This window comes from Oncorhynchus tshawytscha, linkage group LG07 (assembly GCF_018296145.1).
Source record: "Oncorhynchus tshawytscha isolate Ot180627B linkage group LG07, Otsh_v2.0, whole genome shotgun sequence".
NCBI classification, from domain to species: Eukaryota; Metazoa; Chordata; class Actinopteri; order Salmoniformes; family Salmonidae; genus Oncorhynchus; species Oncorhynchus tshawytscha.
The window spans coordinates 15,774,905-15,801,088 of record NC_056435.1 but is presented as its reverse complement, the minus strand read 5'-3'; the positions used below and the strand labels follow the sequence as shown (position 1 = coordinate 15,801,088).

General features: G+C 41.3%; 1 protein-coding gene across 1 annotated transcript in view; it reads right to left on the bottom strand.

The window, feature by feature from the left end:
- The window catches only part of LOC112232157 (protein phosphatase 1 regulatory subunit 1C-like), a 35,561-nt gene extending 14,382 nt beyond the window's left edge, over positions 1–21,179 (bottom strand). Inside the window, exons 1-3 of the mRNA XM_042325000.1 lie at positions 21,091–21,179; positions 20,224–20,312; positions 779–785 (exon numbers count right to left, since the gene is read on the bottom strand). Of these exons, the coding sequence (XP_042180934.1) occupies positions 779–785; positions 20,224–20,312; positions 21,091–21,171 (177 nt within the window). The 5' untranslated portion in view covers positions 21,172–21,179. The remainder of the gene's footprint in view (positions 1–778; positions 786–20,223; positions 20,313–21,090) is intronic.
- Between the last annotated feature and the right edge of the window lie 5,005 nt (positions 21,180–26,184).

The following is a 26,184-nucleotide window of genomic DNA, read 5'->3' as shown; positions in this document are numbered from 1 at the left end:
AGACTGCTTCCATCACGTGGACTGGGATATGTTTCGTATTGCGTCAGATAACAACATTGACGAATACGCTGATTCGGTGTGCGAGTTCATTAGAACGTGCGTTGAAGATGTCGTTCCCATAGCAACGATTAAAACATTCCCTAACCAGAAACCGTGGATTGATGGCAGCATTCGCGTGAAACTGAAAGCGCGAATCACTGCTTTTAATCAGGGCAAGGTGTCTGGTAACATGACCGAATACAAACAGTGCAGCTATTCCCTCCGCAAGGCTATCAAACAAGCTAAGCGTCAGTACAGAGACAAAGTAGAATCTCAATTCAACGGCTCAGACACAAGAGGCATGTGGCAGGGTCTACAGTCAATCACGGACTACAGGAAGAAATCCAGCCCAGTCACGGACCAGGATGTCTTGCTCCAAGGCAGACTAAATTACTTTTTTGCCCGCTTTGAGGACAATACAGTGCCACTGACACGGCCTGCAACGAAAACATGCGATCTCTCCTTCACTGCAGCCGAGGTGAGTAAGACATTTAAACGTGTTAAACCTCGCAAGGCTGCAGGCCCAGACGGCATCCCCAGCCGCGCCCTCAGAGCATGCGCAGACCAGCTGGCCGGTGTGTTTACGGACATATTCAATCAATCCCTATACCAGTCTGCTGTTCCCACATGCTTCAAGAGGGCCACCATTGTTCCTGTTCCCAAGAAAGCTAAGGTAACTGAGCTAAACGACTACCGTCATCATGAAGTGCTTTGAGAGACTAGTCAAGGACCATATCACCTCCACCCTACCTGACACCCTAGACCCACTCCAATTTGCTTACCGCCCAAATAGGTCCACAGACGATGCAATCTCAACCACACTGCACACTGCCCTAACCCATCTGGACAAGAGGAATACCTATGTGAGAATGCTGTTCATCGACTACAGCTCGGCATTCAACACCATAGTACCCTCCAAGCTCGTCATCAAGCTCGAGACCCTGGGTCTCGACCCCGCCCTGTGCAACTGGGTACTGGACTTCCTGACGGGCCACCCCCAGGTGGTGAGGGTAGGCAACAACATCTCCTCCCCGCTGATCCTCAACACTGGGGCCCCACAAGGGTGCGTTCTGAGCCCTCTCCTGTACTCCCTGTTCACCCACGACTGCGTGGCCACGCACGCCTCCAACTCAATCATCAAGTTTGCGGACGACACAACAGTGGTAGGCTTGATTACCAACAACGACGAGACGGCCTACAGGGAGGAGGTGAGGGCCCTCGGAGTGTGGTGTCAGGAAAATAACCTCACACTCAACGTCAACAAAACTAAGGAGATGATTGTGGACTTCAGGAAACAGCAGAGGGAACACCCCCTATCCACATCGATGGAACAGTAGTGGAGAGGGTAGCAAGTTTTAAGTTCCTCGGCATACACATCACAGACAAACTGAATTGGTCCACTCACACAGACAGCATCGTGAAGAAGGCGCAGCAGCGCCTCTTCAACCTCAGGAGGCTGAAGAAATTTGGCTTGTCACCAAAAGCACTCACAAACTTCTACAGATGCACAATCGAGAGCATCCTGGCGGGCTGTATCACCGCCTGGTACGGCAACTGCTCCGCCCTCAACTGTAAGGCTCTCCAGAGGGTAGTGAGGTCTGCACAACGCATCACCGGGGGCAAACTACCTGCCCTCCAGGACACCTACACCACCCGATGTTACAGGAAGGCCATAAAGATCATCAAGGACATCAACCACCCGAGCCACTGCCTGTTCACCCCGCTATCATCCAGAAGGCGAGGTCAGTACAGGTGCATCAAAGCTGGGACCGAGAGACTGAAAAACAGCTTCTATCTCAAGGCCATCAGACTGTTAAACAGCCACCACTAACATTGAGTGGCTGCTGCCAACACACTGACACTGACACTGACTCAACTCCAGCCACTTTAATGATGGGAAATGATGTAAATATATCACTAGCCACTTTAAACAATGCTACCTTATATAATGTTATTTACCCTACATTATTCATCTCATATGCATACGTATATACTGTACTCTATATCATCGACTGCATCCTTATGTAATACATGTATCACTAGCCACTTTAACTATGCCACTTTGTTTACATACTCATCTCATATGTATATACTGTACTCGATACCATCTACTGTATCTTGCCTATGCTGCTCTGTACCATCACTCATTCATATATCCTTATGTACATATTCTTTATCCCCTTACACTGTGTATAAGACAGTAGTTTTGGAATTGTTAGTTAGATTACTTGTTGGTCATTACTGCATTGTCGGAACTAGAAGCACAAGCATTTCGCTACACTCGCATTAACATCTGCTAACCATGTGTATGTGACAAATAAAATTTGATTTGATTTGATTTAGAAGGGCCTTGGTCAGGGAGGTGACCAAAAACCCGATGGTCACTCTGACAGAGCTCAAGAATTCCTCTGTGAAGATGGGAGAACCTTTCAGAAGGTCAATCATCACTGCAGCACTCCACCAATCAGGCCTTTATGGTAGAGTGGCCAGACAGAAGCCACTCCTCAGTAAAATGCACATATAAGGCACACATACAGGCACCTAAAAGACAAGATTCCCTGGTCTGATGAAACCAAGATTGAACTCTTTGGCTGGAATGCTAAGCGTCACATCTGGAGGAAACCTGGCACCATCCCTACGGTGAAGCATGGTGGTGGCAGCATCATCCTGAGGGGATGTTTTTCAGCGGCAGGAACTGAGAGAGTAGTCAGGATCGAGCGAGAAATGAAAACCTGCACCGGAGCGCTCAGGACCTCAGCCTGGGCGAAGGTTCATCTTCCAACAGGACAACAACCCTAAGCACACAGCCAAGACAACGCAGGAGTGGCTTCGGGACAAGTCCCTGAATATCCTTAAGTGGCCCAGCCAGAGCCCAGACTTGAACCCGATCTAACATGTCTGGAGAAACCTGAAAATAGCTGTGCAGCAACGTGCCCTATCCAACCTGACAGAGCTTGAGAGGATCAGCAGAGATACTCCCCAAACACAGGTCTGCCAAGCTTGTAGTGTCATAACCAAGAAGAACCGAGGCTGTTATCGCTGCCAAGGTGCTTCAACAAAGTACTGAGTAAAGGCATATGTATTTGATATACTGCCGATTTTGCAGGTTTTCCTACTTAGAGGTCTGTATGCAAATTAATTATTTAAAAATCATACAATGTGATTTTCTCGATTTTTGTTAAACGGGAAACGGCAAAATCGGCAGTGTATCAAATACTTGTTCTCCCCGCTGTATATTACTCTTACTGAATTTTCACGTGGGCAAGGATATTGGAAATGTAATCAAAGCCTACTAGATGATAAATTGTTTAGATCTAGGACAGAACAATTTATGACAGACTTTTTCAGACATAACATAGGTACAGCAGATCCCCTTATTGTATGGGACACTTTTAAGTATGTCTTTAGAGGTCATGCAATTCAGTACTCATCAATAAAACAAAAGCAATTTAGATCAAAAGAGTCCATATCAACAAAGGAAATTGAAGGACTGACAGTACAGTTAGATAGCAATAAAAATGGTACCACAGAGGCACGGAATAAGATAGAGGAAAAACAAAAAGAAATGGAGGAATTTATTCAAGAAAGATCTAGGGTAATATATTATTATAATAAAGCGAACTGGATGGAATATGAAGCGAACTGGATGGAATATGGGGAAAAATGCACCAAATTCTTTTTCAATCTTCAATATAGAAATGCTACCAATTTTGTTACAAATGATGGAGTCATGCATGATTCACCAAATTATATTTTGAAAGAAGAAGTAAAGTACTTTAAGAATATGTTTTCATTTCAGGCTCCTCCATGTCCACTAACTGAAACTAATTGTATGGATTTTTTTCCTAATAATATTGTAAAATTAACATCTGTACAGAAAGACTCATGTGAAGGCCAAATTACAGAGGAACTGCTTGATGCAATTGGGGCCTTTAAGGATGGGAAAACTCCAGGGCTGGATGGCATACCAGTGGAAGTATACAAAACCATTATTAGCAGGTTTTAACCACTTCTATATAAATGGTAGATTATCAGACACGCAACAATAAGGTCTGATATTATTATTACTGAAACAGGACCCAAGTGGTATTTTTAAAGATCCAGTCCATTTAAAACATTGGAGACCTCTTACACTTCAGTGTTGTGATGCAAAAATCCTAGCAAAATGCTTGGTGCATAGATTTAAAGAAGTATTGTCAGATATTATTCATCCTAATCAGACAGGTTTTTTACATGGACGATACATTGGAGATAATATAAGACAAGTACTGGAAACAATAGAATACTATGAAATATCGGGGACACCAGGCCTGGTTTTCATTGCTGATTTTGAAAAGGCTTTTGATAAAGTACGACTGGAGTTTATATATAAATGCCTAGAATATTTCAAATTTGGGGAATCTCTTATAACATGGGTTAAAGTTATGTATAGTAACCCTAGGTGTAAAATAGTAAATAATGGCTACATCTCAGAAAGTTTTAAACTCTCTAGAGGAGTAAAACAAGGTTGTCCACTAACGGCAAATCTATTTATTATTGCCATCGAAATGTTAGCTGTTAAGATTAGATCAAACAATAATATTAAGGGATTAGAAATCCGTCGTTTAAAAACTAAGGTGTCATTGTACGCAGATGATTAATGTTTTCTTTTAAAACCACAATTAGAGTCTCTCCACGGCCTCATATGTGATCTAGATACTTTTTCTATTCTCTCTGGATTAAAACCAAATTATGATAATGTATTGGATCACAAAAACGCAAATTTTACATTAACATGTAGTTTACCAATAAAATGGTCTGATGGAGATGTGGACATACTCGGTATACAAATTCCAAAAGAAAGAAATGATCTCACTCCAATAAATATTTATAGAAAGTTATCAAAAATAGATAAAATCTTGCTACCATGGAAAGGAAAATACCAGTCTATTTGTGGAAAAATCACCCTGATTAACTCTTTAGTCATATCACAGTTTACCTATTTGCTTATGGTTTTGCCTACACCTAGTGGCCTGCTTTTTAAATTATATGAACATAAAATGTTCAATTTGATTTGGAATGGCAAGCCAGATAAAATTAAAAGGGCCTATTTATATAACGAATATGAATTCGGAGGGCAGAAATGATTAAATATTAAAGCATTAGACCTCTCACTAAAGGCATCAGTCATACAAAAGTTAAACTTAAATCCAAACTGGTTCTCTAGTAAATTGGTAAGAATGTCTCATCCTATGTTCAAGAAGGGCCTTTTTCCCTTTATTCAAATTACACCGGCCCACTTTCAATTGTTTGAAAAGGAAATAATCTCCAAAATATCTTTATTTTTTAAATAAGCCTTAGAAAGTTGGTTGCAATTTCAGTTTAATCCACCTGAAAAGACAGAATGAATTATACAACAAATATTGTGGTTAAATTCAAATATACTAATTGATAAGAAAAAACTGTTTTTTTTCAAATACATTTTAAAAAACGGTATAACTTTTGTGAATGATATCATAAATTGGACTGGTTGAGTTATGTCACACATGCAGCTAACACAGACATATGGAAATGTCTGCTCTACCCAAAATTACAAACAATTAATTGCAGCATTACCACAAAAATGGAAGAGGCAAGTAGAAAGGGAAAAAGTAAGGAACTTGTATGTCGGCCCTGTATTAAAGAACATAAATGGTTAAAGAAAAGTGTGATAAATAAAAACATACACCAATTTCATTTAAGGACCAAAAACTGACAGCTGTGCCATATAAATTGCAAAATAGCTGGGAAGAGATTTTTGATGTACCCATTCCATGGCACATGGTTTATTAATTGATACGCAATACAGCGCCGGATGCAAAACGTCTAATTTTTCAACTTAAATTACTATACAAAATTCTTGCAACTAATAGAATGTTATATATATGGGGGATACAATCTTCCCAGCTCTGCAGAAAATTTACAATCTGAAGAAGCTATGAGAATAGAAAGGTTCAATTCGTTTGTGAAGCATCACAGCACAGTTGAAAAATATATGGCAAATAGAAATCCAAAATGGATGATGTTGAGAGATAGATGGGAGAGGTTGAATGGAGCTGAAGGGTGGGACTAATAGCAAGATAAAACATGGAAAACATACGGGGTCTGTAAAATGTATATATGTTCAGAACTTTTGTGAAATAGCACAGTTCCAAATAGAAATCAAACTAGATGGACATCAGAAATAGAGGGAGGACTAAAAACAAACAAAAAATAACTATTGTAAAATAGACTGTGTATGTAAAATGTGTATAAGATGTATAAATTGAAGGTAAAAGCCGAAGTGTTTATTAGTTTAGTCCATTTGGGGGATCGGTGGTAGGGTTTGAGGGGGAATAATAATAAAGGTATATTCTTTAAAAAAGTATGTATTTCTATATAGGTATGTGTATGTATATATGTGTATATGTATGCATGTGTGTATGGATATATATATTTACCCAAAAAATATATGGGGGATTGGAAATGATGCAGACAATTACATTGATGGAACCAATATTCTTTTCGCAATATTAAACTGATCCACCCCTTAATTTTATTTTTAAGTACTGAGTAAAGGGACTGAATTTCAACTAAATTACGTTAAACCAACTGTGATTGATCTTTTTGCAGTGGGCTGGAAATTGCTTTTTGGTGTAATACATTTGCAAACATTTGACTAAAAACCTGAAATTTTCATGCAAGATTTGTCATTAACAAATTCATGCTAGGGCACAATGATCTTTACCATCTCGAAAGGGATACAGGTCTACTACTGTAAGTCCAGGAAACACATGACGGTTAAGAATCCACCCTGGTATTTCTGGAATTAACAGTGACGTCATCTGGCAGAAGAGAATCAGCAACCTGACAAAGAGCTACTCTATTTGAAAACAGCTTTGGATAAGACGGGCGGCAGGGTAGCCTAGTGGTTGGGCTAGTAAACGGAAGGTTGCAAGTTCAAACCCCCGAGCTGACAAGGTACAAATCTGTTGTTCTGCCCCTGAACAGGCAGTTAGCCCACTGTTCCTAGGCCATCATTGAAAATAAGAATTTGTTCTTAGTTAAATTGTAAAATAAATAAGACAGGGGGTTGGAACCAGTTCTGGAAAAAGAAACTAAGTAACAGAAACTGAACTGGGAAAATGTGGGAGAAATTAATTCTGGAACATGTGAACATTCATGTACCTTAATAACTTGCATGCCATCTGTAAATACGAGTTACATTTTTAAATTACGAGCCTAGTTGGTTTAGCCACGGGAAAAGACAGGAACCTTCCCGCTAGCTATGATTGACTGAGATAATGAAACCTGATACCTTTTTCACAGTAAGGTGTTGTATTCGGCGCACATGACAAATACATTTTGATTTGATTTAATGGATCAATGTCGAGAGATGAGTTCGGATTGGTCTGCCATGTAGCACACTTCTGTCAATAACATGAGATGTTCAGTATGTGTAGGTAATCCTTTCCAACATGTCTTTTTTTAAATTAATCATGTATTAGAATTGCAAAAGTGTTGTTCTCCACTTTCTGGAGCACTGAGTTTTGAAATCAGTGGAATGCCGGCGGAATTAGAGTATGATAGCTAAGGAGATGGAGATAATTCTGGCGTTTGATTGCAAATATGCAGACAGAGTCGAAAAGAGAACATGCAAAAGGCTGTTGCCTAAAACACCTGCCTCCGGATTACATCTTCAAACTAAGGGCAACCAGGCATCTGTGACAGAGAGAGAGAAGCGTTCATCCATGTATACGGCTACATTTTCAAATATTATGCATTTCTAATTTTGTCAGAAAGTAATTTTCATTTCATGTTAAAGTGTACTGTTAGCTAACTAGCTAACTTTACTTGTATGATCTGTATAGTAATATTATTTGTATCTCAGAGCCATTTGCATTGCTAGTTATAACCTAATCTTAGCTAACTAACTAACATTGAACCTGGTTGGTTAGCTACCTGCAGATTCATGCAAAGTAGTAACGTTATGAGTTGGGATTATGGTTATTGTTTACCTAGCTAGCTACATGCCTAAACAAAATACTTGTCTTTGCAAGTGAAGATTTCACTACACCTTCTGTATCTTGTGCATGTGACAAATACACTTTGATATTATTTGTTATAATATGTGTTTACCAGAGACGGTAATGTGAAGAACATTATCTGCACCAAAGTGAAATTAGGATATAACATTGGGCCACTGAGAAAGTGTCCACGTTCTAAAATTCTCCGGTAGAATGCCATGTTTTTATTTTGTCAGACTCACAACCATAAGATAATTTCTGTAATTGGCTCACCATTAACTTTAAAATAATGATCTTGATGTGAGTTTATTTTCCTTTAATAATGAAGACAAATGAGCTAAAGTGAAGATAATATGATATGGTCATTATTTGAACTGACTAGCCAGCTAAATGCAAGAGAAAGCCCAAAATGTATTATTCTAGCCCAGGTGCAATTTAGATGTTGTAGTGTATGTGCAAAGTTGTGCAAAGTTTTTGACTGATCCAACTAACCATTGCATTTCTGGTCAAATTTTTTAATCAAGACAAATGTGCCTAATTTCTTTGTTAATAACTTTTCATGTTAAAAATTGTGCACTTTCCTCAAACAATAGCCAAAATCAAACAATAGCCAAAATCAGATAAGTCTATGTACTGGGAAATTGTCTTGTTACTTACAGCCTCATGCTAATCGCATTAGCCTACGTTAGCTCAACCATCCCATGGAAAGGACATCAATCCCAATAAAGTTTTAAGGCTATACCCACTACATATTACACACAGACACTCAACCATGCAAATTGGCATAGTTATTATTTATTTGGACATCACACATTATAGTCTTACTCTTATACAGGCATCGTACACACACTCACACATCCAATATCATACACATCAACCTACTCAGATTTACAAAACACATAATATCTTGTCTCAATTTGCTAACATCTGTGGCATTGGCTCACAGGCAAACAGGCAAGGGAATAAAACAATTATTGCCAGAACCTATTTCTTGAATTCTAAATATCAGACATTTGAAAGCTCTAGTTTTGACCGTCATAATACCTCTGAGGGAAGTAACTTTACAAACACTAAGTATGGACAATTTAGACTGAGTATAGTATCTAGTTATGTTAAGGGGTGAAATAAGTATAGCCAGTTATAATTGTAACTGTTTAGCAGATTACAAAACATAATATCAGTCTTTACATGGCTAAAAGAAAAGGAATATAACATATACAGTTTACAGGAAACTCACTCCACATCCTTAGATGAAGTTGCATGGAAAAAAGGAAGGGGGTAGTGAAATAATTTTCTGTCATGGACAAAGGAACTCAAAAGGTGTGATGATATTAATTAACAAAAATTTCGATCTGAATATGCAAACAGTCGGGAATAATTCGCAAGGAAGATGGATCCTTTTGAATATTAAAGTGGACGAAAAAGAGATTTGGCTCATTAATCTATATGGTCAAAATCAGGATGATCCATGCTTCTTCGAAAACATTTATTCAAATGTATTGAACTTACAGGCAACAAATGATCATTACTATACTATAACACAGCGTTAATTACCTCAACGGACCGTAAAGGTATTCACTCTACAAACTATCATCACCGTGCCCTTAAGGAAATCACAAATATTATGGACACATTAAAAATAGTGGATATTTGGAAACTAAAAAACCCTGACCTAGTGAGATATACATGGAGGAGACTTAATCAAGCTAGAAGTCTTGACCACTTTCTTGTGTCTTTTTCTCTTGCATCAAAAAGGTTAAAAAAGTTTTAATAGAAGACAGAATGTGATCGGATCATCATCTAATTGGCATTCACATAACACTTATAGATTTTCCAAGTGGACGGGAATATTGGAAATGTATTCAAAGTTTACTGGAGGACAATTTATTTTTAACTAAGACAATATTATTTACAACCAATTTTTTCCAGTATAATATAGGTTCAGCAAATCCCCTAATTGTTTGGGATACCTTTAAATGTACCTTCAGGGGTCATTAAATTCAATATTCATCAATAGTTTCTGGTAAAAAGACAAGACTAACAAGGGAAATCCATGAACAAATAGTACAGGTAGATAGCAATAAAAACGATACCACAGAGATACAAAATAAGTTAGTAAAAACAAAATGAACTTGAGGAACTTATTCAAGAACAATCTAATGTAATATATTACAAAAATAAAGCAAACTGAATGGAATATTTTTAGAAAAATGCACAAAATTCTCCAATACAGGAACGCTAACAAAAATAATTTGCAGAAACTTGTTACTGAAGACGGATTCTCCGAATGATTCTCCGAATTACATTTTAAGAGGAAGCTAATAATTTTAGCAGTTGTTCTCTTTTCCGTCTCATCCTCTCCCGCTGAATGAAGATTACGGTAAGGAATTCTTTCGAATATAATATAAAAAATGGAAAATTAGCAAATGTACAGAAAGATCAGTGTGAAGGCCAAATTACAGAGGAATAACTTTTTCAGGCTATTAAATCCTTTCAATCTGGAAAAACCCCAGGGCTTGATGGCATAGGTATATCAAGACTTTTTTGATATATTAAAACCTACATTGTTACACGGAACCCAAACTGGCTGCGTGCGTATGCCATCGTGCATAAATGTATTTTGTCCCCCCACACCAAACGCGATCACGACACAAAGTTTAAAATATCAAAACAAACTCTGAACCAATTACATTATTTTGGGGACAGGTCAAAAAGCATTAACTTCACTAGGGTAGAGGGCAGCATTTAGAATGTTAGATGAAAAGCGTGCTCAAATTAAACTGCCTGCTACTCAGGCCCAGAAGATAGGATATGCATATAATTAGTAGATTTGGATAAAAACACTTTAACGTTTCCAAAACTGTTAACACAATGTCTGTGAGTATAACAGAACTGATATGGCAGGCGAAAACCTGAGGAAAATCCAACCAGGAAGTGCTATTATTTTGAATGGCTGTTTTTCCATTGAAAGCCTATCCACCATACAAAGACGTAGGACCCAGTTCATGGTCTATATTGCTTCCTCTACATGTGGCCAGTCTTTAGGCATTGTTTCAGGCTTTTACTCTGAAAAATGAGGGAGATATAGCACTTTCAATTAGTGGCCAGTGGAAATTTCCATTCATCAGCCATGCGCCTGATCGGGAACGCACCTTTCTTGTTTCTCCTTTCCTATTGACGAAGCTTTTATCCGGTTGAAATATGATTGATTATTTATCACACAAACAACCGGAGGATTGATTTTAAACATTGTTTGGCATGTTTTTATTAACTTTTATTGTACTTTTTAAAACTTTTCATCTGAACTTAGTGCACGCGCCTTAAGCATTTGGATTACTGGACAAAACGTGCGAACAAAAATTAGGTATTTGGTCATAAAGAGGGACATTATCGAACAAAACAAACTTTTGTTTTCTAACATGGAAACCTAGGAGTGCCACCAGATGAAGATCAAAGGTAAGTGATTAATTTTAATGCTATTTCTGACTTTTGTGACACTCTCCTTGGCTGGAAAATGGCTGTATGTGTTTCTGTGGCTAGGTGAAGACCTAACATAATTGCAAAGTGTGCTTTCTCTGTAAAGCCTTTTTGAAATCTGACACAGCGGTTGCATTAAGGAGAAGTTTATCTTTTTTCGTATGTTTAACACTTGTATCGTTTATCAATGTTTATGATGAGTATTTCTGTAATTTGATGTGGCTCTCTGCACTTTCACCGGATGTTTGTTTGAGACAATGGATTTCTGACCATAACGCGTCAATGTAAACTGAGATTTTTGGATATAAATATGAACTTTATCAAACAAAACATACATGTATTGTGTAACATGAAGTCCTATGAGTGCCATCTGATGAAGATCATCAAAGCTTAGTGATTAATTGTATCTCTATTTCTGCTTTTTGTGACTCCTCTCTTTGGCTGGAAAAATGGCTGTATGGTTTTCTGTGACTAGGTGCTGACCTAACATAATCGCATGGTGTGCTTTCGAAGTAAAGCCCTTTTGAAATCAGACATTGTGGTTGGATTTACAAGAAGTTTATCTTTAAAATGGTGGATAATACTTGTATTTTGGAGGAGTTTTAGTTATAGGATTTCTGTTGTTTTGAATTTGGCGCCCTGCAATTTCACTGGCTGTTGTCAAATATAATTTGTCCTATTTTAAAATTTTTCATTTATCATTCATTTTACCGGGTATGTTGACTGAGAACACATTCTCATTTACAGCAACGACCTGGGTGAATAGTTACAGGGGAGAGGAGGGGGATGAATGAGCCAATTGTAAAACTGGGGATTATTAGGTGACTGTGATGGTTTGAGGGCCAGATTGGGAGTTTAGCCAGGACACCGGGGTTAACACCCCTACTCTTACAATAAGTGCCGTGGGATCTTTAATGACCTCAGAGAGTCAGGACACCCGTTTAACGTCCCATCCGAAAGACAGCAGCCTACACAGGGCAGTGTCTCCAATCACTGTCCTGGGGCATTGGGATATTTTTTAGACCAGAGGAAAGAGTGCCTCATATTGGCCCTCCAACACAACTTCCAGCAGCATCTGGTCTCTCATCCAGGGACTGACCAGGACCAACCCTGTTTAGCTTCAGAAGCAACCCAGCAGTGGTATGCAGGCTGGTATGCTGCTGGCACCTTGCTGTTGCTAGCTAATTTGTCCTGGGATATAAACATTGAGTTGTTATTTTACCTGAAATGCACAAGGTCCTCTACTCTGATAATTAATCCACACAAATAACAGTCAACCGATTAGTTTCTAGTCATCTCTCCTCCTTCGAGGCATTTTCTTCGCTTGACTTTATATTGCGATTGGAACTTTCATAAATTAGGTGCATTACTGCCACTGACCTCGTTCGACTTTCAGTCACCCACGTGGGTATAACCAATGAGGAGATGGCGCGTTTGTACCTGCTTCTATAAACCAATAAGGAGATGGGCCTGACCTTAGTTCCTTTGTTATGTTTATTGTTTAGGTTGGTCAGGGTGTGAGTTGGGGTGGGCATTCTATGTGCTGTTCTAGTTTTGGTTTTCTATGTGTTTGGCCTGGTATGGTTCTCAATCAGAGGCAGCTGTAGCCTGTTTTCCCACTTGATTTGTGGGTAATTGTTGTCTATTTTGTGTGTTAGCACCTTACAGGACTGTTTCGTTCACTCTCTTTGTTGTTTTGTTATTCAGTGTTCGGTTGATTTATTAAATATTAACATGGACACATACCACGCTGCTCATTGGTCCTCCGATCCTTCGTACTACTCTTTGTAAGAAGAGGAGGAGGTCAATCATTACAGAACTACCCACCACAAAAGGACCAAGCAGCGTGGAAACCAGGAGCAGCAGAGCTATCTGGTGAAATGGACATGGGAGGAGATACTGGACGGTAAGGGACCCTGGGCACAGGCTGGGGAGTATCGCCATCCACAGGAGGAATTGGAGGCAGCTAAGGCTGAGCGGAGACAATACGAGGGCTTGGCACGGCTGGCAAGGAAGCCCGAGAAGCAGCCCCAAAAATGTATTGGGGGGGGAACACAGGGAGTGTGGCAGAGTCAGGAGTCAGACCTGAGCCAACTCCCCGTGCTTACCGTAAGGAGCCAAGGATGGAACCAGAGCCGGTCAGGGCGGAATTGGAGGTGAGCGAAGGCAGCGAAGCAGAGACAGTGAAGGAGTTAATGGGGAGATTGGAGGAGAGAGTAATGAGGGAGTTGCTGTGTTGGTGCATGAGGCACGACATCTGCCGGAGCGTGTCTGGGATTTGATGTCACCTGAGTCAGCTCTCCATACTCGTCCTGAGGTGCGTCCTAGCCGTCTGGTGAAGACTGTGCCAGCCCCACGCACCAGGCCCCCTGTCCAACTCCCTAGCCCTGCACGTCCTGTGCCAGCTCGGCGCTACAGCTCTCCAAGACGTGCTTACCATGTAGGGCATCGTACTGGTCAGGCACCATGTTATGCGGTGGAGCGCATGGTGTCTCCAGTACGCATTCTTAGCCCGGTGCGCTACATCCCAGCTCCCCACATCTGCCGGACTAGGGTGAGGATCCAGCCAGGACGGATGGTGCCAGCCCTGCTCTCCAGACCTCCAGTGCGTCTCCTCGGGCCAGGATATCCTGCGCCAGTCCTGCGCACTGTGTCTCCAGTGCGTCTGCACAGCCCAGTGCGTCCTGTGCCTGCGCCCCACACGTGCCGGGGTAAAATCACCATCCAGCCAGGACGAGTTGTGCAGACCCTTAGTTCGAGACCTCCAGTGCGCCTCCACGGCCCTGTCTATCCTGTGCCTCCTCCAAGGACCAAGCTGTCTCTCCGTCTCCTCCCTCCAGAGTCTCCCGCCAGTTCGGTGCTGCCAGAGCCTCCCGCCTGTCCGGCGAGGCCAGAGCCTCCCGCCTGTCAAGCGCTGCCAGAGCCTCTCGCCTGTCCAGCGCTTCCAGAGCATCTCGCTTGTCCGGTGCTGCCAGAGCCGCCCTTCACTCCGGCGGTGCCAGAGCCGTCCTTCTATTCGGGGCCCGCTGCAAAGGTCCCCAGTCCGAGGTCGGCGGTGAGGGTCGCCGCTCCTAAGGCTACATGTAAAGGGGGCCAAGACTATGGCGGAGTGGGGTCCACGTCCCGTGCCAGAGCCGCCACCGTGGACAGATGCCAACCCAGACCCTCCCCTATGGGTTTAGGTTTTGCGGCCGGAGTCCGCACCTTTGGGGGGGTACTGTCACGTCCTGACCTTAGTTCCTTTGTTATGTTTCTTGTTTAGGTTGGTCAGGGCGTGAGTTGGGGTGGGCATTCTATGTGTTGTTCTAGTTTTGGTTTTCTATGTGTTTGGCCTGGTATGGTTCTCAATCAGAGGCAGCTGTCAATCGTTGTCTCTGATTGAGAACCATACTTAGATAGCCTGTTTTTCCCACTTGATTTGTGGGTAGTTGTTTTCTGTTTTGTGTGTTTGCACCTTTCAGGACTGTTTCGTTCACTCTCTTTGTTGTTTTGTTATTCAGTGTTCAGTTGATTTACTAAATATTAACATGGACACATACCACGCTGCGCATTGGTCCGATCTCGATCTACTCTTCCTTAGATGACGAGGAGAACCGTTACATGGGAAAAGATTTTTGATGTACCGATTCCATGGTGCAGGGTGTATGTGTTGATATATAAAACAACGCAAGTTTCAAGACTGTGCTTTTCAGCTAAAATTATTATATAGAATTTGTGCCACCTGTCACGACTTCTGCCAGAAGTCGTTGCCTCTCCTTGTTCGGGCGGTGCTCGGCGGTCGACGTCACCGGTCTTCTAGCCATCATTGATCCATTTTTCATTTTCCATTGGTTTTGTCTTGTCTTCCCACACACCTGGTTTCAATCCCAATCATTACCTGTTGTGTATTTAACCCTCTGTTTCCCTTCATGTCTTTGTCAGAGATTGTTTTATGTCAGTGTTGTTTTATTGGTTGTATAGGTGCGCGACGGGTCCTCGTACCCATGTTTATTTATGTATGTACATATTAGTGTTTGGAGCATGTTAAGTGGGCATTTATTAAAAGACTCCATTTACACTCCGTTTGACTCTCCTGCGCCTGACTTCCCTGCCACCTATACACACGACTCTGACACCACCAACAAAAGTTTTAATATTTGGGGCATAAAATCATCGAAGCTCTGCAGATTTGCTTGTGAGGATACAGAATCAATAGACTATTTATTTTGGTATTGCCCTCAGGTAGCCTGTTTTTGGTCTCAGGTTCAAGATTGGCTGAAAATGCATAGCATTGATCTAAAATTGACCCTAGAAATAGTACTGTTAGCAGATCTGGAGAGACCGGGTCAGTCAATTACTAATATGCTAATACTCTTAGTAACAGTATTTATCTTCAACTCACTATCTGTGGATACTATTCAATTATATAGATTGAAATTGTACGTTAAACAGCACAGCATAGTTGAAAGATATGTGTTGCGTAGAAACCCGACGTGGGTGGCCAGCAGAGATAGATGGGATGGGCTGAGGGAAGCTGAGGGTTGGGATGTGGAATTGAAGAAAGTGGGAGTGTAGTTGCTGTGCGGGAGATCAAATGATGGTCAGATAAAAGTTTTTAAAGAACTAAATAATAAAGCATAATAAAATAATAAAATGGTATGGTTTGAATGACACTGAGGGGCAGTGTTTTTAAAACGAATGCTGCTTTGCCTGAGGCTGATGCAGTGCAGGTGTTTGTACACATGCATATACACACACTCTCATTCAAATAAACGCATACAAGAACACAGACATACATGTAAAAGTGCCAGACACGCACACAAACATATACTGTTGGCATTGTTGTTATGATTTTAGTTGTCCTTGATATCCTTTGTTTTAAATGTATTATTACGTATATATATTTTTGCATTGTTTGCTGTTTTCTTCTGTCTTTTCATTTTTTCTCTTTAGTTCATTGTCTTGGTTTGTGGTGCATTGGGGTGTTCTTGGGAGTGGGGAATGGAATGAACTGTATTTTTTTTCCAAATTTTTCTTCTTGGAGGGGATTTGGGAGGGGTCTCGAATGGTTGAGGGACAGCTATTGGGGAACTGTGGAGGGATCTTGCTGGGTTCGGGTTCACGTTTTTTGGCTGACCATAATTCTGACCATAATTCTATCCTCCTGATTTCTGCTTTCATAATAAGATGAAGCAGATGCTAAGCTACAGGACAGTTTTGTTCGCACAGACTGGAATATGTTCCCGGATTCTTCCGATGGCACTGAGGAGTACACCACATCAATCACTGGCTTCATCAATAAGTGCATTGATGACATTGTCCCCAAATTGACTGTACGTACCAGAAGTCATGGAAGTCATGGATTACAGACAACCAGAAGTCATGGATTACAGACAACATTCATATTGAGCTGAACGGTAGACCTACCGCTTTCAAGGAGCGGGACTCTAACCAAGAAGCTTATAAGAAATCCTGTTATGCCCTCCGACGAACAATCAAACAAAGCATCAATACAGGACTAAGATCGGATCGTACTACACCGACTCCGACATTTGTCAGATGTGGCAGGGCTTGCAAAATACAAAGGAAAGCACAGCCGAGAGCTGCCCAGTGACACGAGCCTACCAGACGAGCTAAATTACTTCCCTGCTCGTTTCAAGGCAAGTAACACTGAAACATGCATGAGAGCATCGGCTGTTCTGGATGACTGTGTGATCACGCTCTCTGCAGCCGATGTGTTTAAGACCTTTAAACTGGTCAACATTCATAAGGCCGCAGGGCCAGACGGATTACCAGGACGTGTACTCCGAGCATGCGCTGCCCAACTGGCAAGTCTCTTCACTGACATTTTCAACCTCTCCCTGTATAAGTCTGTAATACCAACATGTTTCAAGCAGATCACCATAGTCCCTGTGCCCCAGAACACTAAGGTACCCTGTCTAAATGACTACCGACCCGTAGCACTCACGTCTGTAGCCATGAAGTGCTTTGGAAGACTGGTTACTGCTCACATCAACACCATTATCCCAGAAACCCTATACCCACTCCAATTTGCATACCGCCCCAACAGATCCAAAGATGACTCCACACGGCCCTTTCACACCTGGACAAGGGAACACCTATGTGAGAATGCTATTCATTGACTACAGCTCAGTGTTCAACACCATAGTGCCCTAAAAGCTCTTCACTAAGCTAAGGACCCTGGGAATAAAAACCTCCCTCTGCAACTAGATCCTGGACTTCCTGACGGGCCGCACCCAGGTGGTAAGTGTCGGTAACAACACATCCGCCACGCTGATCCTCAACGCGGGGGACCCTCAGGGGTACTCCCTGTTCACTCATGACTGCAAGGCCAGGCACGACCCCAACACCATCATTAAGTTTGCCGATGACACAACAGTGGTAGGCCTGATCACCAACAACGACGAGACAGTCTATAGGGAGGAGGTCAGAGACCTGGCCGTGTGGTGCCAGGACAACAACCTCTCCCTCAACATAATCAAGACAAAGGAGATGGTTTTCCTGGTTTTGACCCTTGCCTGTCCTGTCTCTGAGCCCGCTTGCCTGACCACACTGCCTGAGCCTGCCTGCCGTCCTGTTCCTTTGCCCTACCTATGTATTACTCTGCCTGACCTGACCCTGAGCCTGTCTGCCGTCCTGTACCTCTCCCCCACTTCTCTGGACTATTGACCCCTGCCTGCCTTGACCTGTCTATTTGCCTGTCCCTTTGGGATTATTAACTTATTCTAGGGTCTATTTTTCTCCATTTCCGCCTGACTGAGGTTCCCAAAGCAAACTGCCTGTTGCTCAGGCCCTGAAGCCAGGATATGAATATATGTGATGCCATTGGAAAGAAAACACTCTGAAGTTTGTAGAAATGTTAAAATAATGTAGGAGCCTATAACACAATAGACATGGTAGGAGAAAATCCAAAGAAATCAATATTTTTTTGAGAGCCCATAATCTTCCAATTATACATACAGGGATGTTTTTTATCTAGCTCCCAGTATGCAATTCCTATGGCTTCCACTGGGTGTCAGTAGTCTTCGTTCAATGTTTCAGGCTCGTTTCTTCCAAAATGAGGAAGAATAATGAGTTTTGATACAGGGACATAGACTTAGAAATTTGTGTGTACGCAACGAGGAGAACACGCACCTGCTGATGTTGTTTTTCTATTGAACATACTTCTTTCCTTATTAAATATTATAGTTTAATTACATTTTAGGGTATCTGAGGATTATATAGAAACGTATTTTGACTTGGATTCCTTTCTCTGCAAGTTGAACAAGGGGATTACTCAAATTGATGGCTCCAACTAAACTGACTTTTTGGGATATAAAGAAGGATTTTATCTAACAAAATGACACTACACATTTAGGCTTGGACCCTTTGGATGACAAATCAAAGGAAGATATTCAAAAAGTATGTGAATATTTAATCGTTATTTGTTAATATATGAAACCTGTGCCAGTGGAAAAATAGTTTGATGTGGGGCGCCGTCCTCAAACAATTGTATGGCATGCTTTCGCTGTAAAGCCTATTGTACATCGGACAATGCAGTTAGATTAACAATAATTTAACCATTGAACCGATATAAGGCACTTGTATATACCTAAATGTTTAATATCCATTATTTTAATGATTATTTATTTGAATTGTGCGCCCTCCAGTTTCACCGGAAGTTGTCCCGCTAAGAAGTGCACAACCACATGATAATCAGCACAACATAGTCCAATGTCAAAATAGAGAAATATTACTTGGCTCCTGCTTCTTGCCTCTTTTTAGTGGCCTTTAAAGGGATAGTTTACTTTTTGGAGAGACATTTTTTTACTACCCCTGTTAAAACACTACTTAAGATGTTAATTTTATATAATATCTTTTCATGAGATAAATCCCACTAGACACAGACGACAATTCAAAGTCTATTCCACATTGGTTAAATGACATGGAAACAACATTGATTCAACTAGTGTATGCCCAGTGGGATGTTTGTCATTTTACTGGATGACACAGTATGTTTGACAATGTATGTTTCTGCAAATGTGGCCCTTCCAGTAGGAGTCAACCCAATCACTGCCTAAACAATCTTATTGTTATACTGTATAATATGTATACGCACACTGTATATGTACAGTATATGTAAACTGTGTACTGCTCTGTGCTACGCTATATACAGACACCTTTGTATTTGGGCCAGTGCTGAAAGGTTCTTACATTATTATGACTAACAAACTATCAGCTGACTCCTTTTATTTGATGTTTATTTATCCATCTTTGTCTCATTAAGATAAAAATAAATTTTTCAAGAGAGTCCTGATCAAGATAGCAGAAGAGTTAATTGGCTCTCAATAGTATATGAGCGAGCATAACTGAATTTCCTGACTTCTATAAAGTCACAGTAAATGTTATGCTAATAATGTTAAGGCAGATAAAGTATATAGTCTCTAGTGTGAGAGTGAATACATGTATTTAACCTTATTTAACTAGGCAATTAAGAACAAGATGTGTGGTGTATGCCACTCCATTGTAAACCTTAGTTTTGCAGTACACACAGGGAGAGATGTGCGCACACACACACACACACACACACACACACACACACACACACACACACACACACACACACACACACACACACACACACACACACACACACACACACACAGACACACACAGACACACACACACACACACACACACACACTGATGGGATAGAGTTTCCCCTGTCTTACCTGCCCCAGATGGCTCTTGGTAGATGACCAGCGTCGCAGGGGTGGGTCTTCTCCTACGAATCTGTGATGGGGGAGGAAGGGGTTAGGTATAGCCTATGATACAGCTCTGGGGTGAAGTTTCCCCTCGGTAAAGATTTACGATCAGCTTCCCCTTTCCCAATCCCAACCATAACCATTAGTGGGGGAAATCAAAAACTGACCCACGATCATAGTCTAGGGGTAACCACCCTACAGTATAATGCACAGAAACATCTAATCCTCAACTGCATCTAATCCTCTAATTCTGTGTGTTCCAGCCATTACTAGCCAAAAGAGTTGCATCAGGCTGATATTGGTTGCAGTAATGGATTTAGGGGCATGAAGAAGGTCTTGCTTCAACCATTAAAGTAATATGATATTGTTCATCCAATGCTGACTGTGTAAATGCAATCAACTTCAAGCATGATGTTCGTAAATCATCTTTAGAATATTTGTTAGATAGTTTAACACACAAATATTGAAATCAGCTATAAAGATGACCATGAATAAAACCAAAAGCTATTTCATAAAGACTAGGGCAATTATGTATCAAGTGTTTCAGAGCAGGAGTGCTGATCTAGGATCAGCTCCCCCTGTCCATGTAATGTTATTTTTTGTGATGTAAATGGTTAGACTGATCCTAAATCAGCACTGTTGCGCTGAGACACTTGATACGTCCCCAGCTTGTCAATTAGCAACAAACCCAACTAGCCATCTACTCTCTAGTGAAGTCCAAATGATCAAATATCCCTGTCACCCATGTACATTACCCGCCACACACCCACCCCCCACAAGCCAATGGTGCAGTGGGATGAACTCACATGTTCAGCTGCCTGAGGGTCCAACTGGCTCTGAAAGGGAGGCACATCAAACTGGATCTTCTTAGGACTGTTGGGCTCCATACTGCTAACACACCAGACAGACAGAGAGAGCGCAAGGGAGATGGAGAGGGAGAAAGAGAGGAGGGGATTGCTGACAGAGTGAGAGAGGGAGGGGGGCTGTGTAGACAGGCACACAGCAGCAGTCACTCTCCTCCTCCTCCTCCCCATCCCTCCAACTACCCCGGAGTGGATAGCCCTCCCTCCTCTTCTCCAGTCAAATAGTTAAGGTTGCATCACACGGGAGAAGGGGAGAGATTGAAAGAGAACTTCTGTGCTGTGATCAGTATTTGATATCTGTGGGGAATGTAGCTGTCTAATGTAGCTGAGCTCCTTTGTACATGTGTGTCCTATGTACATGATGCAGTATGCCTCCGATATTTTAGGACTGCCTATAAGCCATGGTAGTGGTTAATAACACTCCCGGCTTTACGCACATGTACAATTCCCCGCATGAGACTGGGATCCAATACCTGATGCCACCTCTCACACTTTGATTCCTCTTAACCTGCCACCTCTGTTTCTGATATTTCTGTAAAAAACAACAACATGCAAGCAGAGTGAATCTCCACCCTCCTTTAAAAAATACGGCCTCTAAATCTCTTTAGGGCTGCATCTGAGCCACCCTACAGAATATGTGTGGGTGGCCCAGTTCACAGGGCTCTGAGTATGACTGGCAGCCTTATATTTAATTATATTTAACCCTGTTTTTACCAGACTGAGAACACATTCTCATTTACAGCAACGACCTGGGGAATAATTACAGGGGAGAGGAGAGAGGATGAATGAGCCAATAAAATAAAATATAATTTTATTTGTCACTTGTGCTGAATACAACATTACTGTGAAATGCTTACTTTACAAACCCTTAACCAACAAAGCAGTTTTAAGAAAATAGAGTTAAGAAAATATTTACAAATAAGCTAAAGTTTAAAAAAAGGTAACAATAAAATATCAATAACGAGGCTGTCTATAGTGGGTACTGGTACCAAGACAATGTGCCGGGGAACAGATTAGTCAAGGTAATTTGTACATGTACAGCTTAAGTCGGAAGTTTACATAAGGTTGGTTGGAGTCTCTAAAACTTGTTTTTCAACCACTCCACACAATTCTTGTTAACAAACTATAGTTTTGGCAAGTCGGTTAGGACATCTACTTTGTGCATGACACAAGTCATTTTTCCAACAATTGTTTACAGACAGATTATTTCACTTATCATTCACTGTATCACAATTCCAGTGGGTCAAAAGTTTACATACACTAAGTTGACTGTGCTTTAAACAGCTTGGAAAATTCCAGAAAATGTTGTCATGGCTTAAAAAGCTTCTGATAAGCTAATTGTCATAATTTGAGTCAATTGGAGGTGAACTTGTGGATGTATTTCAAGGCCTACCTTCAAACTCAGTGTCTCTTTGCTTGACATCATCGGAAAATCTAATGAAATCAGCCAAGACCTCAGAAAATAAATTGTAGACCGCCACAAGTCTGGTTCATCATTGGGAGCAATTTCCAAACGCCAGAAGGTACCACGTTCATCTGTACAAACAATAGTACGCAAGTATAAACACCATGGGACCACGCAGCCATCATACCGCTCAGGAAGGAGACACATTCTGTCTCCTAGAGATGAACGTACTTTGGTGCGAAAGTGCAAATCAATCCCAGAACAACAGCAAAGGACCTTGTGAAGATGCTGGAGGAAACCAGGTACAAAAGTATCTATATCCACTGAAAAACGAGTCCTATATTGACATAACCTGAAAGGCCACTCAGCAAGGAAGAGGCCACTGCTCCAAAACTGCCATAAAAAGCCAGACTATGGTTTGCAACTGCACAAGGGGACAAAGATCATACTTTTTGGAGAAAATGTCCTCTATTCTGATGAAACAAAAATAGAACTGTTTGGCAATAATGACCATCGTTATGTTCGGAGGGAAAATGGGATGCTTGCAAGCCAAAGAACATCATTCCACGGGGATGGCAGCATCATGTTGTGCTGGTGCTTTGCTGCAGGAGGGACTGGTGCACTTCACAAAATAGATGGCATCATGAGAGAGGAAAATGATCTGCATAAATGTCCCGGCCACTAGGAGCACCACTTCTGGATGACCGTTTTATTTTTTGCTTATGGCCTTATACAGCTCTTATAGAGAATTCTCTTGGGAGATAATATGGTCAACATTTGATTGTGAGGAATCCTAGGTCAGATGAACAAAAGGACTTGAGTTACTATATGTTGTTACAATTACACCATGAGTCGTTAATCATGAAACATACACCCCCCTCCCTTCTTCTTCCCAGAGAGATGTTTATTCCTGTCGGCGCGACGCACTGAGATTCCAGGTGGCTGTACCGACTCCGACAGCATATCCCAAGAGAGCCATGTTTCTACGAAACATAGTATGTGACAATCCCTGATTTGTCTCTGGAAACAACCCTTGCCCTGATTTCATTAACCTTGTTATCTATGGACTGGACATTAGCGAGTAATATACTCAGAAGTGTTGGGTGGTGTGCGTGCCTCCGAAGACAGCTCCATCTCCCTCTTCTCTGGCAGCGTTATTTTGGGTCAGCCTCTGGAATCAGTTCAAATACCCTGGGTGGTGTGGACAAAGGATCCACTTCGGGAAAGTCGTATTCCTGGTCATAGTGCTGGTAAGATGATGTCGCTCTGATATCCAATAGTTCTTCCCGGCTGTATGTAATAAAACTTAAGGTTTTCTGGGCTAACAATGTAAGAAATAATTAAAAAAAAATTAAATACTGTATGGTGCTATAAGGAATGCTTTCCTAAGGTTCTATAAAGAACCATTAAAAAAAGGTTCTATATAGCACCAAAAAGGGTACCGCTATGGTTACAATCCTTTTTCTAGTTCTTTAAATAACCTTTTTGGAGAATGGTTCTATAATAACTAACCTTTCTCAATCTCAAAGGTTCTTTGTAAAACTATGCAGTTTTTTAAATTCTGGATAAGCCATATTTTATAGTTAAAATTCCTTAGGTTTTATTAATAAGGATCGGTGTCCCGCGAGCAGGACAACTTCCGGTGGAACTTGAGGGCTCGTAATTCAAATAAATTCTAATCAATATTATGGATTTTAAAAATGTAGGAATATACTGTGGGGAGAACAAGTATTTTATACACTGCCGATTTTGCAGGTTTTCCTACTTACAAAGCACGTAGATGTCTGTAATTTTTTATCATAGGTACACTTCAACTGTGAGAGACGGAATCTAAAACAAAAATCCAGAAAATCACATTGTATGATGATATTTAAGTAATTAATTTGCATTTTATTGCATGACATAAGTATTTGATAATCAGAAAAGCAGAACTTAATATTTGGTACAGAAACCTTTGTTTGCAATTACAGAGATCATACGTTTCCTGTAGGTCTTGACCAGGTTTGCACATACTGCAGCAGGGATTTTGGCCCACTCCCACATACAGATCCTCCAGATCCTTCAGGTTTCGGGGCTGTCGCTGGGCAATACGGACTTTCAGCTCCCTCCAAAGATTTTCTATTGGGTTCAGGTCTGGAGACTGGCTAGGCCACTCCAGGACCTTGAGATGCTTCTTACGGAGACACTCCTTAGTTGCCCTGGCTGTGTGTTTTGGGTCGTTTTTCATGCTGGAAGACCCAGCCACGACCCATCTTCAATGCTCTTGCTGAGGGAAGGAGATTTTTGGCCAAGATCTTGCAATACATGGCCCCATCCATCCTCCCCTCAATACGGCGCAGTCGTCCTGTCCCCTTTGCAGAAAAGCATCCCCAAAGAATGATGTTTCCACCTCCATGCTTCACAGTTGGGATGGTGTTCTTGGGGTTGTACTCATCCTTCTTCTTCCTCCAAACACGGCAAGTGGAGTTTAGACCAAAAAGCTCTATTTTTGTCTCATCAGACCACATGACCATCTCATGACCATGACCATTCCTCCTCTGGATCATCCAGATGGTCATTGCCAAACTTCAGACAGGCCTGTACATGCGCTGGCTTGAGCAGGGGGACCTTGCGTGTGCTGCAGGACTTTAATCCATGACGGCGTAGTGTGTTACTAATGGCTTTCTTTGAGACTGTGGTCCCAGCTCTCTTCAGGTCATTGACCAGGTCCTGCAGTGTAGTTCTGGGCTGATCCCTCACCTTACTCATGATCATTGATGCCCCACGAGGTGAGATCTTGCATGGAGCCTCAGACCGAGGTGATTGACCGTCATCTTGAACTTCTTCCATTTTCTAATAATTGCGCCAACAGTTGTTGCCTTCTCACCAAGCTGCTTGCCTATTGTCCTGTAGCCCATCCCAGCCTTGTGCAGGTTTACAATTTAACCCTGATGTCCTTACACAGTTCTCTGCTCTTGGCCATTGTGGAGAGGTTGGAGTCTTTTTGATTGAGTGGGTGGACAGGTGTCTTTTATACAGGTAATGAGTTCAAACAAGTGCAGTTAATACAGGTAATGAGTGGAGAACAGGAGGGCTTCTTAAAGAAAAACTAACAGATCTGTGAGAGCCAGAATTCTTTCTGGTTGGTAGGTGATCAAATACTTATGTCAATGCAATAAAATGCAAATTAATTACTTAAAAATCATACAATGTGATTTTCTGGAATTTTGTTTTAGATTCCATCTCTCACAGTTGAAGTGTACCTATGATAAAAATTACAGACCTCTACATGCTTAGTAAGTAGGAAAACCTGTCAAATCGGCAGTGTCAAATACTTGTTCTCCCACTGTATAAGTGTCTTAAATCGGCTGAAAGCTTACATTCTTCTTAATCGAAATGCATTGTCTGATTTACAGTAGCTATTACAGCGAAAACATGCGATTGTTTAAGGACGACGCCCCACATCAAAATATTTTTCAAGCAGCACAGGTTTCATACATTCCCAATCACTTACTTTTTGAAAATCTTCCTCTGATTTGTCATCCAAAGGGTCCCAGCTATAACATGCAGTGTCATTTTGTTAGATAAAATCCTTCTTTATATCCCCAAAAGTCTGTTTAGTTGGCGCCAGCCATCGATTTGAGAAATCCAAA